General features: G+C 37.6%; 1 protein-coding gene across 2 annotated transcripts in view; it reads right to left on the bottom strand.

Annotated features, from left to right (window-relative positions):
* glra1 (glycine receptor, alpha 1) overlaps positions 1-20,857 on the bottom strand; it is a 62,045-nt gene that overhangs the window by 27,391 nt on the left and 13,797 nt on the right. The window contains exons 3-6 of one of the 2 annotated variants that reach the window (XM_055178919.2): positions 19,738-19,776; positions 7,976-8,043; positions 3,841-4,064; positions 89-171 (exon numbers count right to left, since the gene is read on the bottom strand). In XM_055178919.2, coding sequence (XP_055034894.1) covers positions 89-171; positions 3,841-4,064; positions 7,976-8,043; positions 19,738-19,776 — 414 coding nt within the window. The remainder of the gene's footprint in view (positions 1-88; positions 172-3,840; positions 4,065-7,975; positions 8,044-19,737; positions 19,777-20,857) is intronic. The other variant, XM_055178921.2, reaches the window with a different exon arrangement.

Below are 20,857 nucleotides of genomic sequence, written 5' to 3'. Positions count from 1 at the left end.
ATCTCCTCGTGCCAGCCAGTACAACATCCATCTCTGCACCACTGAATAAATACACTCCATCTGGCTGAAAGGATCAGGGCATACTTACAGCTCTCCAACTGCATTATACAGGTCTGCACATCCATAGGGAAATTCTTCAGGTCCATGGGACAGGCCAGAATCAGTGTTATTCTGAGAACGACAAGATCCACTATCAGCAATGAATATGCAACAAATAAAATAAGACTGCTCTTCTGTTTCCTTTTCTTTTCCAGCAGTAAAACTGATGCATTTAAACAAGTTCTGTGTGATATATCGACTATTCAATATTATTGAGAAATTTGTGCGGAAGATAAACATTACAGAATATCGTGAATATTGAATCCAATTGTTGAAAATTAGGATTAATGTGCCAAAGATGACATCAATAGGCAATTTCGCTCCTTTTATGCTTCAAGAGTTGTGCAATGTAACTCGTCATTATCAAAATGGCAACAGCAATCGACAAAAGTATGGAAAGAGACACAGGGGTGAATGATGAATTAGTACCCCAAATTAACATAAAATCTGTAATATTGTGACGCCTTGGTTTTTAGAAAACAGACACTATTAAATACCATAATTTGCAAGCTGTGCAAGAAGACAATTTAAAAGGTTGTAGTATAATCTCTTATCACCTCAAACTGCCTTTACACGTGCTCATTTAATAAAAGTCATCACTAGGTCAAAAAAATCAAGTATTTATTTAATCAGAACAGATGGGCCCATGGTTAGTGCGCTGACGTACAGCACCGGTACCCTCACACTGGCCCGAGATCAATTCCCGTCTCAGAGGTCTTTGCTGATGCTGCTACCCTATTTCCACCAAACACTTTCCTGTCAACTCTCCACGGTCCAAATAAAGGCATAAAAGCATCTTAAATATACCTTAAAAAAAGTTTTTATTTTATTTTAGTGCAATAGAAAAAATATTATAATATTATAATAGTATATAGCAAAAATTTAGAAGGATAACAAGATATTAAATCTGAGGTATATCGCCCACACTGTAAAACATGCAGCATGAAGTTAAAACTAAGGCTGTGCAAAAAATTGCCTGCGATTCTCATGTGTGTTTCATCAGTAAAGCCGGTTCGGTGATTAGTATTAAATCGGCATCAGCTGCTTTCAGATGGTGCGGCATTTACCACACAGAGCCGTAGTTCACAGAAAAGCTAGGCAAAAACGGGTTCATAATCAAGAAAAATAATCGACTCCGATAATCTAAGGAATTTTGCCTAGTTTCTCTGTGAGCTACGGCTTTGTGTGGTAAAGGCCGCTCCGTCTGAAAGCAGCTGATGGCGATTTAATACTAATCACAGAACCGGCTTTACTGATGAAACACGCATGAGAATCGCAAGCGATTTTTTGCACAGCCCTAGTTAAAACAATTTGGTTTTGCAAGTCAATTCAACCTACTATTTTAAGTTTTGACTTGTAATAAGTTGACATAACTTAAAAAAACAAATTTGATTAGATAAAGAAACATAAATACGTATCGTCGCTGTCCGATGAAAACCACGTATGTCCATTTTGCAGATTTTGAGATTTTTCGACGGATTGAATGTACAGGTCCATTTCCGTATACAGTATGCTTCACATATCTAAATATGCCAATGAAAACTTGTGAAATCATGTCATCTGATTTTCACGTATATCCATTTGGTGTCAAAGCTGTCAATCCCGCCGCGTATCTCCTGCCCTGTGGAAGCATCTCCGCGGTCTCGTGAAGTTTCATCGGAGCTCAGCACTGGATAGCTAAATAAACATGACAATGACTTTCCTTCATCGAGGTAAACGTTTCCCCCCTGACGCCAGACGTACGTCTAGGAGTGACCAAATTACGGTAGGACTGTGCAAACAAAGTATCTGTCTAGCATTACCATGTCAGTGTATTAATTCATTGTCCCTTCATAGTTTGCAAGAGACATTTAATAAATTTATAATTAATATTAAATAAACTAAGCTTATTTAATAAACTAAGACGTAGGCTATTTAATAAACTGAACGTATTCATCTGTCAATATGAAATGCGACTTGGCCATTCTAATTAATGATCGAAAGAACGCGTATCGACCACCGTTACTGTAAAATATGCACATATGTCCATTTAAACTCAATTTTGGTCAAACGTGGATTATATCATTACACTGGCAAGAATATGGTTACATGTGAAGATGCCGTACCAAGTATGACAACGCTACATTTAACTGCTTTTGAAATACGGTGTTTTTTTTTCACTTCCTGAAAAGTAACCGTTTTGGACATACGTGAGTTTCATCGGGCAGCGACGGTATGTTGATTTGATATAATTTTTTACAGATTCGAGCTGTCTTAAACTATGACAAAGACTATGTTAGTTTCGTAGTGAACTACCTTCTAAGATCCTAAAGCTAGATACGAAAAAGAACAGCTCGCTGCAGAGCCTGGATGAGCAGATCTCACTCAAGGCTATAATAACGTCAGGGGATAGTGGTTATTTACTCGAATTTTTCAATCTAACTCCTGGCACAAATTAAAGGGAGTTCAGGGCTGAGCCCAAACTGATCTAAAGGGTTCATTTGATAGTGTCAAGTTAAGAGACGTGACCTTCCTTTCACACACTCCACATCGCAATTCAACAACTCCAGCCTTGTAACGCTAGAATGATAAGATATAAAGTAGATTTGAAAAATGTGCTAGAAAACACCCCTAGATGCTTTGAGCAATCATAATGTATTATTACATAATTTCGAACTCTACCACACAATAAACAAAATCTGTGCTTTCTAAATAGTGTATGATTTGATTAAGATTTTGATGTGGTTTACATTTAGCAGGAAAGCTTATAATAGCCAAATGAACTGTATTGTTGTAAGTGCAAATTTTAAGTGAAACAATTGAATGTTCATTGTTCAGTGGACTTTTTAGGCATGATGTGCCTACATACAAACTTCAAACTATACTAAAAATAAACCTATTTTAAAGGGACACTCCACTTTTTTTGAAAATAGTTTCATTTTATAGCTACAATAGAGTTTAACATTGGATTTTTACCGTTTTGGAATCCATTCAGCTGATCTCCGGGTCTGGCGGTACCACTTTTAGTAAGCTTAGCACAATCCATTGAATCTGATTGGACCATTAGCATCACGCTCAACAATAACCAAAGAGTTTCAATATTTTTCCAATTTAAAACTTGACTCTTCTGTAGTTGCATCGTGTACTAAGACCGACATAGAATTGAAAGTTGTGATTTTCTAGGCAGATATGGTTGGGAACTGTGCTCTCGGACTGGCGTAATAATCAAGGACTTTGCTGCCGTGGCATGGCTGCAGGAGGCACAATGATATTATGTAGTGCACGAAAATAGTCCCCTGATATTGGAAGTAACCAAGGGGACTATTTTCAGCTGCTGCGTAATATCATCGTGCCTCCTGCAGCCATGTTACGACAGCAAAGTCCTTGATTATTACGCCAGAATGAGAGTATAGTTCCTAACCATATCGGCCTAGAAAATCCCAGCTTTTGGTTTTCTGTTGGTCTTAGTAAACGATGTAACTACAGAACAGTCAAGTTTTAAATAGTAAAAATATCAGAACTCTTTGGTCATTTCTGAGTGCAATGCTAATGGTCTAATCAGATTCAATTAATTATGCTAAGCTATGCTAAAAGTGCTACCGCCAGACCCGGAGATCAGCTGAATGGATTCCATAATTGTAAGAATCAAATGTTTAACTCTAGGGGAGCTGGAAAATTAGCATATTTAAAGAAATATTTGAAAGTGTAACAACTATACACATTGTTTCGGATATTAATTATAGAACTGATTCATATAATCACCTTATACTGTATAAGACATTCCCGTTTTTTGAAATCCTCAAAAGCTTGTTGTCAGTGGTGACCTCATGGAAATTGGCGCCCTTTTCATTGGCAAAGAACAGATCGGGTTTCCAAATGGAGTCCAACATAGAGGGATCAAGGTCAAGGGAGTCATCAGGATACTCGCTGTAAGCCAGCCGAGGGTCATTCCACTGCTGTCTTAGAAAAATGTTCACTCTGTAATCCTGTGACACACAAAGACAGCCATGTCAATACATCAGAGCAGGACCACTGCTAACATCAGCTGCAATTTCACAGGCACTTGTGTATTTATTTATTTATTTAGCATGTGTGTCTAACCTTAGTCCAGGTATGTTAGACCTCAAGTCACAACATATTCAGCTCAAAGTAATTGTATTTGCGCAGACTCAGATCAGTGACATTTCACATCACCAACTTTGCCATAATTGTCAATCTCTTCAGAAGCATATAAGCAGTTTTATCATTTCGGGGAGACCATTAAAATGTCTAGCCAGTAATGTACCTTGGTATGACTTGGGATGATCCACACGCGGGAAAAAAATAGCGGATGACCTTTGCGACGGCAATCAGCTACAACATGCGAGGACATTTCAGGGCAATTATCCTAATGTAAGGTGAGCAGTCTGCCCCCAGAATTTTAAGCTATTTTGATGGAGGAGAATCATGGGTCTCGGGTTATTAGATTTGCCTCTCAGAGAGCACAGCCACCGTAGCACGAAAAAGAACAAGTCCCATCGATTTCACAATGTCAATATTTCTCTCTTATGATAAACAACCCAAGGTCATTGAAACAAAATGAACCCTGCTAAGATCAAAACATTGCGGCTTCATTACGGATGGTATTATCTCCCCATTACGCAGGTTGAGTAAACAGTATCATTCTCAATCAAACGCTTGTTCTACTTCAGCAGATAAAACGTAGCAAAAAACGTTAATATCGCAAAATTAGTAAACTTACTCTAATGTTAGTATCTGACATTCATTACTACAACCAAACTTGGATCACAAACAGGACCCCTGGAGTCAAATGGCACCCTTCAAACATACAGCTGGTTTCCGACAAAACGATTTTGCAAACAAGCAAGGAAGTGGGCACACATTCATCAGCACACACACACACACACACTATTTTTTCTGATTTGATCTCTCTAGGCTAAAGAGAGTGATTTATGGCAACAACCCACTCATAATGCGATTCAAGCCCAAGGCCAGATCCTTTCCTGGCGGTGACATATTAGAAAAAGTTTGGCGTCTTGCACGACTCTGGCGTGCCCAACTCTGCTAACAAACGACGGACTCTGAAATGTACACGATCTCTTACTTTCTGAAGAAAATGAAAGAGTTTGTGATCTAATTAAATAGGCACTCGCCTTTCCCTTGGGCCTTATATCTTTGAAAAAGGGTAAACAATTAGGACAGCGAAGAGCCGGGGGAAGCGCCTGTCCGAGCGGTGGCCGGAGCAGGTCACATCATTACTGGATAAAACATTGTTCTCGGTTGCCTATAAGCACTAAAGATTTATCGATATTGCTGGAGTTACCTGCTACTTTCCCTGCATCTAGACGCTGCCTGCTCAGTGTGAACAAGAGCACGAGCAACTCGGATCAATTCGGCTGGTTATGGAGGAAAGAAAGAGTGGAAAACGCTGCATTTGTTCTGCTTGAGGGAGTTCTGCAAGATGAAGTTTTGGCTTTGCTCAGCTTGTGCAAAATAGGAAATCTTGGTCTATCAAGCCTTTGGTATTCCCAGGGTTAAGATATTTTTGGATTGGAAACAGGCACGTGCAGCCTTGTGGTGGTGGGGGTGTTTAGATGCATCAGCACCTGCCCTTTTGGCTTTTGATGCACTTTTTTAAGGCAAAATTGTGTATTTTTTGTAATTAAAATCCCTTTTGTAAAAGCCTGACCCCTTTAAATAAAAGGAATGAACAATAATTTAGCCGTAAATAAAATGACCCACGTGATGACCTTTCACCTGACAACTGGGGCGATCCCTCACATCTTAAGTAATTTAGCACACTACAAGGATACCGTTAATACTGTCGAAACTGCCGGTGAGTGGGGTTCTCAGCATAACTGTATATGAACAGACTGGTCTCATTGAAAGTCGTGTTATAGTCACGCAAAATTTTATTAATTTATTTGTGTCCGTGGCACGAAATTTCTTTTCATGCCTTGAGCATGAATGTCTTTTTCGTGACACTCACACGAATTTCTATAAATTTTTGTTTCATTTTATGTATTGTTTTCTCATAGTTTTTTTCCCTATTTTCTTACCATTGCCCTTGGGGTTGGGGCTGTTACATTTTTAGACATCCTAACCCAAACCCCAACTCTAAACCCAACCGTTTTAAAAGCAAAAAAAAAAAAAAACGTAGAATCCAATACATAAAAGTACATCCTAACCCAAACCCCAAGGGTCCTATTTTAACGATCTAAGCACAGAATGGGCGTGTCCAATGCAACTTTTGCTAATTTAACCACGGGAAAAATGGTTTGTGCGCCAAGCACACGGTCGAAAAGGGTTGTTCATATTCCCCTAATGAGTAATGGGTGTGTTTTGGGCGTAACGTGCAATAAATCAATGAGAGTTTTATCTCTCATCCCCTTTAAAAGCCAGTTGCACTGGTGCTATGTCTAATCCCTATTTAGATGACAGACTGTGTAAACTGATAAATTAAGTGGAGGAAGAAGACCCCCAATTTAAGAATAATGTTAAATAAAACCTTTAAAAGCCTTTATCTTTCAGTCATAGAAGTACAAATAACAGGCTTTTAATTGCTGTAAATGTATTGATATCCTACATAATAATTGTAATCTCATAAAATTATTTGCAAATATGCAAGAAAAGGTTTGTACTCTAAAAATACAAACAAGAGATAAAGAATTTACAAACGTGCGGAGAGCCAAAGTGTTTCTGCACTCGGACAGTGCCATGGGATTTTTAAAAAGCATTACTTAAAATGTTTCTCATCTCATCATATCCACAGGTACAGAGTCAACATAAATCCGTCAAATCAATAAATTTAAAAATAGATGCATTTGTTTAAAGCAAACCATTTATTTACTTACCAGGCTACAGGTGAAGCAGCAGGTTGTCGTCCCGTTTATAGGCACACATTACTAACGCGCTCATTAAAAACAAAAACACTATTGTGCCATTGACTTTAGACTTTAGAGCAGGTTTTTGTTGGTTAATGGCGTAGTCTATTTTGGTTGCCTCAAAATAGCAACGCGCCAACAATGCGCCTGAACACAACTCGTTTTCAGACCAGAAAACCCATGGGCGCAAATGCATTTGCTATTTAAACAACGTAGCGCTAAACGTAAAATTAATAATTGCACCGGGTTGAAACTAGCAAAAGACACTCGCCGGGTGTATGATAGAGCCCCAAATCTATCCCCAAGTGGCAATGATTTAAAAATAGGGGAAAAAAAAGAAAACAATACATAAAATGACACGAAAAAAAGTTGTGCCACGGACACGAAAAACTGTTTATAGAGATTTGTGCAAGTGTCACGAAAAAGACATTTGTGCTCAAGGCACGAAAAAAGCTAAATTCCGTGCCACGGACATGAAGAAATTGATAAAATTTGGTGTAACTATAACACGACCTTCCGTGAGATCATGTTGATATGAAAGTATGAATAACATTTTTTTTGTTATTATAGTATTTATTTAAAAAATATGTACATTTACCATAACACAGGTAAAGCCTATCAATCATGTTTTATTATCCTTATCATTCAAAATAAAAAATCAGGACACGAACAGAATTATATTTTAAATTTAACAAAAATGTTCCATGCACCCCTTTTATATGCTGAGCACCTTCCCCTCCAAATGTTTCTGCCCGACCCTGCTTAGATATCAATTACTTTCAATAGGGTTAAGAAATAATCACTCATAATACGGCCCTGTATATTGATAAAAGCATTAAAAATCATGGAACACTGGATGCACACATGGATCAATAATAATCAATAGCTTAAAAGTTCAAAATTGTAAATATTCAAATCATAGACTTTACATCATGGGTCATTTATCCAATACGCTCCCCCATCACACACATATTACCCATCACTTATACATTTTAAGAGATCTGTGCACTCACCATTGTTGTTTCAGCAATGGATCCAAAACTGTTAATAAAAATGTTGCATGTTACGTTCACAGGTGGACCTGCGGAAAGACAAAAAAGAAACAAAACATACAATTAAAATGACAAAAAAGTTGATTGATTTTAATAACCTTTAATGCATAAAAATACTATTACTAACTAAAACTTACCTGTGTAAATATTGTTATAGACATTAAACAATGAATACAATGTTTAAGATATATGTATCATCTTGGCTTTTATCAAATAAAGACACTGTTACAGTACATGGAGTAGATTATTTGTCAAAGTAAAATATTAATGATACATTAAAGGCCAAAGAAAAACTTTTCTTTCAAAGGCCGGAACACCATATTATCACACCGATGAAAAACCAAACCCTTGAAAGAAATCTGAGCGTGGGGAACCCAATGTTCTCCCCACTCCTGTTCTAGGAAATATCATAAGTAAATCTCTTTGCTGGGGCACAATGAGACGTATAAATGAAAAACTGCAGTCACGGAGACAGATGTACACGGCTGGTCGGAAACCATAAACCAAAATAAAAAACCGATCCATCACATATGGCTGTGTGAACACAGGGAGTGGGAGATATTCTGAGTGACACGCTGCTCATGCCCTCGTAAAGACCCTGTCAGACGGCTCCACACTTCTCATGCAGTTAGATACAGAGCTGCTGAACAGCAGCAAGAAAAGCTTGCAACCCATTTCTTCGGCCACACGTGGCATCTTACAGTGCTGAATGCGTCGATTATTGGACAGGGACATATTGCAATCTGCAAAGTCTTTGAAATTTTTTGTGAGGTGTAAAATGAGGTGTAACCTGTCCAAAGAATAATAATCACCTGCAAATAAATCCCAAGTCACAGCATATTCGTGATGCCAAAATAGCTTTGCTGTGTGTACTAAAAAGAATTAATTTAATTGTAGGCAGTGGTTTTAACACATTTGAAATATGCATCCTTAAAATGTCTGATACTGAAAAGCAAAACACTAGTGAACAATGGCAGAGACTAACACACCATATCTGACTTAAATTTAAATTACATTTATTATTGAATGTTCACAAAGAAAGCAGCACTTTGTCATGTCCACAATAATTGCTTCTCAAGTAAAACATCATAGCTTAACCAAAAGCTCCAATATGACTGAAAGTCCCAATGTCACCCTAACAGAACACTGAACACCAGCAAATATTAATTGTTCATTCTTAAAACTTTACTTAAAGCTGCAATCAGTATTTATTTTGGCTTAAAAAAAATCCAGCCTGATTCATACATATCTTACGAGTTGGCTAATTTGTATGATTTCGTACGAAGTGAATCATACAAAACATTTTATTATCATAAAAAACAATAATGAAACTCCGCCCCTAACCCCAACATCACAGGGGCAAAAGCAAACTTGATCGTACGAATGAATACGAATTAGCCAATTCGTAAAATACGTATGAATAACCATGCGATAGCTTTGGAAATCAGTTATTGAGCAAGTACATAAACAATCAGTGTTAAAAACTATATCACTGCGGTAATAACGAATAATAATTGATCATTTAAGATGTTAAGTCAGATTTAACGCATATTGTAACTTTACTTTGGGTCTCTGTTTGTTTAAAGGTGCTCTAAGCAAATTCACGTGTTACCGGTATCACCGTGTGGGAGGGGCTTATAAATGCGTATGCAGACGTGCGCATTTTACTTTCACTTTTGAATTACGCAACTGTTTAAATGCAGTGCTTGCGTACCCTGCAATAAATTGCGTTTGATTTTGCGTTCAATGCGAGTGCAACAGCTGGTTTAATTAAGTGCTTGAGTCAATGTGCGCAGGTAATTCACACAGAACCCGCCAGTCCCAAGCAGAGCAACCGGCAACTTCTCTATAAAGCGCTGCTTGAATGATGGGTTTATTATTTTTCTTGATAAAAAACACAACAACAAAACAATCTTGCTTATATTAAACATCATATATGTATATTATAACAAAAAAAAATAAGCACGCGGCTCTGCCATCGTCTGGTCAGTCAGCTCGCCTCGCACACTCTAATAGGGATAAATGAAATCTGACACCGGCTGCTCTGTGATGTGACGCGCGTTCAGCTCCGCTAAATTCAGGTAGCAGACACATTCAGTTGTTAGTGTTTGCTCTCTCTAAAGAAACTAAATGATTTAATTACAAGAAAATATCAAAACGGCGGGAAAAGACGGTGTCGCGGTCAGCAAGTGATCTAACCGGTAAGAGGCTGAAGCACCGGTTTCACCGACCATCGCGACAAGCCTACAACAAAACCAAAGTGGTCAAACCCCACGAAACATAACAAAGTGTCCCAGCCAATAAACGACAAGAAGGATTTGGGAGTGGGAGTTGGGCGCGTTCATGACTCTTTCAGGAAGCACGGAAAGGAGGGGGAGGAGTTGGCTACGCTGCATTTTGTTTGACAACACTTCGAACGTCAACAAGAAGTGACATCACACAGATTCGCTTAGAGTGCCTTTAATGGTCTGACTAGTGGCTAAGGGCGCACTCACATTATCCAAACCAAACCAAACTATGCCCCAGCGCGATTGTCACCCCTCCCTACTCCCCCAGGTGCTCGCACTCACACTGTACTTTTTATCGATCCGAGTCCGGGCGCGTTTTCGTCATTAAGATGCGATTGTTTTGAAAAAAGCAGGAAGTAAAGCTCTCACTGAACACTGGAACCCACCGTAATGATAGGTCTGTGTTTTTTATTCGGAGTCGTTTGGTGCGCGATTACAGACAGCCCTCTCACGTCATCATATTGCTTGGTTGATCTGTCACGTGCGCAGCTCGGACATTCACGTAACCCCGCTGCGCGCATCAAAAGGTTTTTGCGGAGGCAGATGAAGGTGAGTGGTCGCGCAACTGACGTCTTCACCTTTTGAATCGCGCTCAGGCGCGATTGCGCTCACACCACAGCCTTCCGCGCCTGAGCGCAAGTGAACCGCGCTCCGGCCCACCTCTGCAACCCGGCCGCGGCGCGATTAACCAATCCGCGCCCAGGCGTGGAACAGAGCGATCACACTAGTCAAACAAACCAGGCTTTGGGGGTCAAACGCGCCCGAGCGTGGTTTGGTATGGATAGTGTGAGTGCACCCTAAAATGAACTCTGGAACAAATACCTCGTCGAAAATAACAAATGTTTTGATTTCCTAAAGACAAGGGGAGACGGCGATCATGGATCATTGCTATGTGAAGGGAGGTTTGGCAGCCGGTTTGTAGTTAACATTGTATACATTATAGGACACATTTTACACAGTAACGTTACCTCAGTGTAGTTTTTGATATGCTTTAGCTGTGAAATATGAACTTAAGTAATCTACCTGTTGTTTATTTTGCTTGTAGTATAAATAAAATACTCTAAAAGGACTCTGTTGTTATTGATTCTTAGCGAAGTTTACCGGAAGTTAAGTGTGTTCCACGAAAGCGTTTGTTTATGTTGTTACGGCTGAAACCATCTATATGACTGTGTGATGTTTTTAATATGCTTTAAGACAAACCATGTGCAAATTCATCATTTAAAACCATTGATGAGTTTCCCAAAGATAGTCTCATTCCCAGACACGGTTTAAAATCGCGTTAGTTTCCAACGTCACAAACATTTAACCAATCACATCATCACAGTTAAACAAGTGTATCAGTAGTTCGAGCCATAGATATTATGTATGGGTGTCGCATAGACTCACGCTGAAACAATCGCAGCACAGCTGCTTCAGCTCTACTTCTACTGATGCTCAAAATAAATAAATAAATAAATAGTGCTGCAAACGCACAGTTCATGTATGCATTGTGTAAAACCGGACTTAGCAGTTATGTGTCCGAAACTGCAGAATGTAGCATCTATTTACATATATATCTATGGTCCGAGGTAGTGCAAAAGTCAAGGCGGGGACTAATCCACATATTTATATCTATGGTCCAAGCTGTGTGATTGAGAAAAGGCGGGGACTAATTTGCATATACATAGATCCACGTATACTAAATGAGGCAGGGTGTAGAGTTACATTCAAGCTGTTTTAAAGAATGAAGAAATGACTGTCACATGAATAACTTTTACATATGAAGAGTTTCATTGCAAAACGAGATAATCACCATTTTTTTAATTATTCAGAAATCTCGTTTTTTGGTTGTGCATTCCAATTAATTTCAATTCAACTGCAGTTGGTTTGTTTTGATTTAAACCTTCACAACTTAAAAAATAGAGCTAAGTAGCACCATAAAACAACATAATAACATGATAACATAATAATAAACATGTTTTGACAAAAATGTTAAAAAATTGATTTATCTCGGATTGCAACGAAACTCTTCATATGCTATTATGCTTCTCAATGATGAGTTTTAATTAATAGATTTATTGACTACAGGGGGACTTTAAGTTCGTAAAGTAACCTGCGATTTTAATCAACGTTGCATACAGGAATAGGGATACAGAGGGAACATTTACAGATTGCAAATGTTCTCTCCCCGTTCATTCAGTTTCATTTACTGTATGAACAAAAAATATTAATTTACAATGCAGAGATTTGGTCAAGTTCTGTAGTACAAATTTAAATGGATTAAACGCAATGGTATGACAAAATACCCAAGAATGGTTCTACATTAGCTCATTATAATTCATTTGAAAGTAAATTATGCAGCAAAAATCATTTGTTTGAGTGTGTACACAATGTTTTAGGCAGTTCTTGTATGAGTCTCTATGCAGAGGCTCAATGGTTCATTGCTCTTGGCACATTCCTTCCACTGGGCATTATATCGGCTGTAATCATTTGTCTGTTTTTGGCTTTCCTTGCAGTATGTGACGCAGCGTAGAGGAAATGTAATGTCCTCACCCTCACTGCAGTTCATTTGTGAGCTCGGCCTCCAATAAGTAGAAAGAGAGAAAGAGAGAGAAAGACAGAGCTCATTATCTGTCACGAACGAATGACTCATCGGCAACAATGATTTGTAGTGCCATGTTTTTGCCAGACAATCTGCGCCCGTCTCTCCTACGAGCACTGCTCTCTGCAGAGGGATGCAACAGCCAGCGGAGGGACATTCTGGTTATTTATATTTTTAACTCAGATCTTAATTTCTGATCTGTCCCTTCACCGTCGTCTTGTAGAGGTGATGGTAGTTTAGAAACCTCACACGTTTCACTGCGCTTCCATTTATCACCCAGACGTAAACAGGACGCGCAAGTCGTAAAGATCAGCCTCTTCTCTCTTAGAGACAAAGACGGAGGACATTTCTACCGTATTAACAAACATTCATTTAGATTCATTCTTATATAATATACAATAAAACATGAATCACAATCTTGCCTACAAACAGACAAACCAGCTCTTTGTGTCAAGAGACCAAATACTCTTTCATAAACCAACAATACAGTTAACCGGTTCATAGTCATTATTAACAAGGTCTGTGCCTAAACTGATCAATACCACAGTCCATCTCTGCGGTAAAACTAAAGAATGATATCGTCCGAATAGCCATTAGTCTGTTTAAAGCTGGTCAGCTTAGGACAAAATGGCGCACGAGATGTTGCACCCCGAGGACTCCCTCAATGCGGGAGCCGAATGGATTTATTGCAAACAACGGGCACTCGAAATGCCTCTCAGGTAAGTGGACCACCGCAGATGAAAGTGTCTAATATAAATAAAGCAAGCCTAATGATATTGCTCATGTATAAAATCGAGCTGCTCTCAGCAGAAATACAATGACACTGAGGCATTAAATATTTATATGGCTTCGGTTGTACCTGTACGGTCCTTCTCACAAAAAACGGAGTGATAGCCACTCCAAACAAAGGAACGGCAGAGTGCCCTACCGGCTTCTTCGTGTTAGCACATCGTTTTCATCACACTTCACTGAATCAACATCACACAAGTCAAATGTCAAGGGCTTCCTCTTACTCCTCATGCACTGACATAAGGGCCAATGCTGAGTAAATCTATTGGCAATCTGAGCTATTTTAGCAGTGATACTGATACTATAAGCAAGCACCAATGAACGAGTGCTATTTTTCAGATTAATTTAATTAACACACACACAAAAAAAGAAATCATACCGCTACCAAACTCAATTTTTTATTGATATTTTGATTCAGGGAAAGTAAGTTTTATGCTAAAGCAATGCAACCTGTGCATCAAAAACAATTATAAACGACACTGACGTGCACGATCGAATGAAATGTCCACCAAAAAGTTGTTTCATTTTATATTCCGTGCATTTTCTACTTTAAACAGCAACAAACAAATCCAGATTGCACAGGAGCCACAGCCATCCATCACTTCAGGTTTGGTTCAGCTGGAGGCGACCCTAACCATTAAGGGGATTGTATTAAAATTCATAAGAGCCAGACAGCCACGGCACGGGCGGGAAGAGCTAGCCGTGCACTGACAGCTAGTTTCAGTGAGAGCATCTGAGTTTGCATTGTCACATGCCTATAAGTAATGACACACTGCTAAATTACCAGGATCTCTTCCTGCCCCTGAGGCTAGCATCACTGATACGGGGAAACATGACAGCCTTGGAAGAGAGAGAGGCTGGAGGGACAGACATAAATCAATAGGCGGGCCATAGCAGCGAGCCCTGAATAGAGAATGAGTTGACTACCATTTGATTAAACTGGTTACCTAGCTTGAGCTGCAAAAGTCATGAGATAAAATGGTTAACATTAAAAAAAAAGATTTGTAGTTAAATAATATAATTCATATTAATAATAATAATATATAAATGACGCTTGCCTTTGTGCCACAATGCTCGGATGTTGTGTGTGGTTGCTAGGATGTTGCTATGCAGTTTAACTAATACTTATATATATGTCACTACATACCGAGCTACTTGTTCGAGCCCACACGCTATGCTATTGTCAGTGCGATTGCTTATAAGCACACATCTTTTCAATGAGCCATACATTCACGCCCCTAGTACAAGCAGTGCATGACATCACACACTACCGTTTGGGGATTTGCTCAAATCCTAATGGTACTGTGATGACTTTGCATGAAAATGACATCAGGTCTGGGTCAAAGCTGCCATTGAATTTCCTGTCTTGTCGTGTTAAAAACAATTAAGGTAACATTGCTTAATATTGCAGATAAATGTGCAGTGACTTCATTCGATGCCCTACATAATATGGTGACTAAATAAGAAAAAACAACGAGTAATGGAAAAAACAAGGAAAACTCTTGCTGTGAGATTTCAGTGGAGTTGTGTTTCTCTGTGGCAGTTCGCTCTGTGGAAACAGATGTGTGAATGAATCTTCTGAGAATCTACTGAATAATTCTCAGTCTAATCAGAAGATTATAACTGCTGCATCCCCAGCAAAATAGTACATATTTTTAAACAGTGCTGTAAAAAAATCTTTAAAATAAGAAATATACTACAGGTGTAAAAGATGTGGTAACATCTACAATAACAATAATCTTGTATCATGTGAAAAGGCAAAACATTAATATTCAATTATACAACAAAAGATTACTAATGGCATCATGCACATCTAAAAGTGCTATTTTGCGCTATCAGATAGGATGTCATTTACAGTACGATTAGATCAGACGCATATCAGATGGCCATTTTAATGAATGCTTTATCAGCATAAGCTTTAATAACTGACAGTACATCTCTGCATCAACCAATGTCTTATTATTCCCAATTAAAACTGTCTGTAAATACTTTACTGTCATTTACCAACAAACACTCTTATTTATTTATTTATTTTTATAAATATATATTTTCATAGCAATGTGACTGCATATTGGTATATGCTATTAAATATAATTTTGGGATCACTTTACAATTAACAATGGTTGAATAGCAAACTAAATAATGATCATGAACTCACAATAAACAATACTTTCGCATTTACTTATTAAAAATCATGGTAACACTTTACAATAAGCTTGCATTTGTAAACATTAGTTGTAAATCAAAGCAATACAGTTTATCATTATTTATTATTCTTTGTTAATGTTATAGTTAAAGGTGACATAGAATGATTGAACGGGGTATTTATCCTTGTTCTGTGATGTGACATGTAGACAAAAATAAATTTGTTTGGGTCTGTAATGCCTTAGAAGCTTCCTAAAAACCTCTCTCAGATAGCTCTTTTAGGGTGGAGGATTTTAAACAAGTGGTTTTGCACCTATTTGGCTCCCCCTACTGGCTTAACTTGCAATCTCATTACTGATTGGCTGACTTTGCTGCCACTCAAAAAATGTAGCCAATTATTTTAAAGTGGAGGGGCAGTGAGATGCCTGTGATGTCATAAGCATCAGTTTTTCAGATTGGGCCGTTTTCTGACTGACATTTCTAAAAGAGGAATTTCTATGAGACTGAGATATTTAGCATATCTAGCACTTTTTGTATGTTTGGGAATGCGGGTAGACTACATTATTCAACAAAGACAAGGTAAAAATGGTTTTTCATTCTCTTTCCCCTTTAATGTCAATAGAATTTTTATGTTAGTTCATTGTTTGTAACTTTTGATAAAAAAAGATTAATAAATTCTGAAATTAACATGAACTAACATTAATAAATGCTTAAGTATTGTGTCTAAATATTGTTCATCGTAAGTTCATGTTAGCTAATTTGTGTATTTTGTAACTACTGTTATTGTAAAGTGGTACCAAAATCACAAAAAAATAAACATTGTGAAATATGTTTATTCACAGTACCTCTATATATTATAGTTCAATGCAGAGGTCTTAAACCTTTTTCAGGCCAATGACCTCTTTATGTATCATTTACATGTATCAAATTAAGACTGGATTTACCTACCCAGTCTCACAAAATTATGTACCTATAGTCACATAATTTTTAAATTCGTGATACTGTCATGAATTTCCACAGTTTTTCGTGATCATATCACGAATTTCTGTGTCATTGTCACGTATTGGTTACTCAGCAGTTTTTTCCTATTTTCAAACCATTTTCGCTTCGGTTTAAGGTTAGATTTGGTGTTTGCATTAGGATGTCACTTTAAGTATTGGTTTATACTATTTTTTCAGATTTATTTTTTATTTTTTCAAAACTTTAAACCATTGTTGCCTGGCATTAGGGTTAGAGTTTGGTTTGGGTAAAGATGTCATTTTATAAACCGAAGCGAAAATGATAAGAAAATAGGACAAAACAGTTGAGTAACCAATACGTGACAATTACACATCAACAGAAATTCGTAATACGATTACAAAAAAACTCAGAAATTCGTGACAGTATCATGAAAAATAATAAAAAAATATAGGTACATAATTTCGTGTGACAGGGCTGGGATTTACAAATATTTAAAGGTCACGTTCTTCCTGATACCATTTTTTTAAACCCTAGTTAGTGTGTAATGTTGCTATAATAGCATAAATAATACCTGTAAAATGATAAAGCTCAAAGTTCACTGCCAGGCGATATATTTTCTTCAATAGAATTCCTCTTTAAAAGCCTACAATGAACGTCCGGTTTGGACTACAGCCCTCTATTTCCTGCTTTAATGACGTCAGTAAAACAGTTCGTTGACTAAACTCCGCCTACAGGAATACGTCAGTCGCCAGCTAAGCTAACAGCAAGCTAAGCTGCTATCGAATCACAGCACACTAAACAAACTACACAATCAGAACTTGTTACGTATTTCTGAAGGAGGGACTTCACAGAACAAGGAAGACATCGGCCTGTTTTGAGGACAGTGAAAACAGCGCTATACAGATAAGTAAATTGTGTGAAAAATACCGCGTTTTTTTACACGTGAAACATGAACACATGTTATATTGCCCACTATAAACACAATCAAAGCTTCAAAATCACAGATAGAACGGGAGCTTTAAATAATATAAATATTGAAACAACCTAATAATGTATACATTTTTGGTATACACAGTTACATACATACGATGTGACATTTTAATTGTACTGAATTTCCTTTTTCAAAATAAATACATGTTTAATTCAAACAATATTTGGAAGACTCCTGGTAATACCGCCACGGACCCCCTGTTAAAAACCCATGGATTAATATATAGTTTTACCCTAATGTTTAAGGGTCACATTGGGTAGTAATAGCTACTAAAGCTGCTATTTTCTAGACTAAATAGACTACCAATATCTCACATATTAGATGGCAATGGTTATTGCTAATTGTATATAAAGTAGGGATGCACCGATACTGATACTGGCATCAGGTATCAGCCTCGATACCACATTTTCTAAAGTACTCGTACTCGTTAAAAGTCCCCCTCTGAGAAATGTCTATCTTTGAGCGGCGTGTAAGGGGTTAATGCCTCTTGTGTTGTCCAAAGAGTTTACAACAAACTGAAAAAATACTTGAGTTGCACTGTCACTGTTTAATTTTTTTATAATTATTTATTCTGTAATATGTTGCATACAACATGCTTTTTATTTTAAATAAATGTTCTTTATTCCAAACTAGTCCCTTGTTTTTTTGTTAAATTATATGACTAAAGCTGTTACCTGTAAATTTAAATAATGTTTTTTATTAAGTACTCGGTATCAGTATTGGCAAGTACTGAAATGCAAGTACTCGTACTCGTATTCCAAAAAAGTGGTATTGGTGCATCCCTAATATAAAGTATCAAGACCAAAAACTGAACAACCTGTGATGGAGAATAATTACTGACCATCATTAGAATGATACACAATGCACATTAATGTATGCATAAAATACTCATTAAACACAACAAAAGCATATTTTACAGCAAACCCATCGATAGCAATAATCTAAGCTGGGTAAAATGATGATTAAACTTATGTGATGAATGCAGAATAATACACAGTAATGTGATTTGTGAATACCACTGCTATGATTATTCATCTGAGAACATTGTAGCCGTGACAAACATTCAGAGGACTCCACATTAGTCTAGATAAGAGAGTGAGCTGGATATGCAATATCCTTAATAAAGCTAAATAACAGGAACTTACAACAATCTGCTGCCGGCACGCAAACCACATGACCAAATCCTCCACAGCTACAGTCTCAAGACAGACGGCATTAGGTGTACCATAGGAGTGGATTGATCAGAATCAGTCAAATATGATTTTATCTAAATGTAATATTTAAATGCACATAATAAATAACTTACAGCATCAATTATGTTTGATTAAAGGTGAGCCAACAAGATTCTTCGCTGTTTTTCTGCTCAGTCAGGTGTAGAAATTCATTTGCTTTCTCCATTCAATTATTTTTAAGCCAAGAATAGCGAAAGATCAATGGCACAGAGACAAAACCATGCGCAGCTACACAAAGCTCAGCTACGGGATGAGTCGGTGCTAAACAAAGCTCCCATTTTAAACCGAAAAACAAATTAAACAACGACCAGAGGCAGCGCACAGATTTTAATAAAAATTGTCATTTTCCGAAGCGAGAGCAAAATAAATGTAATAATCAAATGTACACTATTTTTGCAAATGTCCTGCCTGAAACCAAATAGTTTGATCTTGCATCAGGTGGATGGGCCAGGCAATAATATTTAATACAACAACAAATACAGATCAGATGCATATCCAATGGCCATCATTTAATGTTTTACAAGCCTTCATAATTGACAGTACATCTCTGCATTAACAAATGATGTCTAATTATTCCCATTAAAAACGATACTGTACCATTTACCAACAAACACGCTGGCGTAATGACACACACAAACATTTCAACTCATTTAGCCAAGAAATACTCCAGCTGCCGTATTTTCTCGCCCGCATGAATCAATAAGCTTGTATGAACCTTGATAAATAAAAGAAAGTACCTTTCTTGTGAGTACCATCCGATTTGGAGCCTTGTGGGTCTAATGAAAAAAAGATCAGGATTAATCACATGATATTCTAACAGTAAGACGTTTAGCTTTCATTTTTTCTTTGCGAAACCAACAAAAAACATAAGCAGCAAGGCTCACTTATTTTATTTTACATTTGCCAACACTTGAAGTGTGTGGCAGGGAGTACTGGGTGCTAAGGGCATACTAAGGGCAAGAGCGGGTAAGGAGGGATGCACTTATTCGTCCAAAACTTCAGAGCGGGCAGGACAGAGGCAAAGCACTGAAATGAAGGAAAGGATGGGGGTTGCAATGCATATCTGGTCACGGGAGGCAAAGGATAGCAAAAAGCACTAATAGAAGCAATACACTAGAGAAAGGGAAAATGCAAAGACTACATGTCAAACTGGCTTCACTTAAGTTTCGCACGAAGTGTAAAATTTCTTTTTTTAAATGATCAGATTGGTTTGCCTTTCACTCGGTTGCAGGTATGTGTAATACAAAAGGTATGGGAACGTACCTCAGGACCAGCCCCCCTTATTTATTTTCTTTTATTTATACTCTTTTACGTTGGTCATTTTCCCTACAGCATGTTCTACATCAGGGGTTTTGTAGGGTTTTGTATCACAAACATAAAGATAAAAACCACGTGAACACTTGACCACAAAGAATACAATTCAATCTATTCCGATAGGGCAGCAGCACCGACTGTGTCCGTCATTTGCATACAACTGTAAACAGAAATCACTCATCCAATAAAATGCAATTAACCTGAACAAACATGAAAGTAAATGGGTGATTTAAAGACTTTAAAGAACTGCATGTTCACTAATAATGCCAGCGTCGACTAATCCAGCACTTCCCATGAGGCTTATCCTTTGTGTGAAAGGATCTACGTTAACCATTTCAATCCCGCTCTGAATGAGCCTTCATTGATTTTCATTGATCTCTCTAAAGATCTTACTGTAGGTAATGACAATTTGCTACAAACATTTTGGAGGTCTCGCCTGTCTCATAGAGAAAACCTAAGAATCACAAGCTGTCAATATATGTGAGAGATAATACTGAGAAAAGCTACAGAAGATGTAAAGCACAAGCTGAGACTAGTCTGAAT

The sequence above is a fragment of the Misgurnus anguillicaudatus genome, chromosome 16, assembly GCF_027580225.2.
Source record: "Misgurnus anguillicaudatus chromosome 16, ASM2758022v2, whole genome shotgun sequence".
In the NCBI taxonomy this organism is placed as follows: Eukaryota; Metazoa; Chordata; class Actinopteri; order Cypriniformes; family Cobitidae; genus Misgurnus; species Misgurnus anguillicaudatus.
The sequence above is the reverse complement of the archived record's forward strand: the minus strand, read 5'-3'. Positions and strand labels throughout refer to the sequence as shown.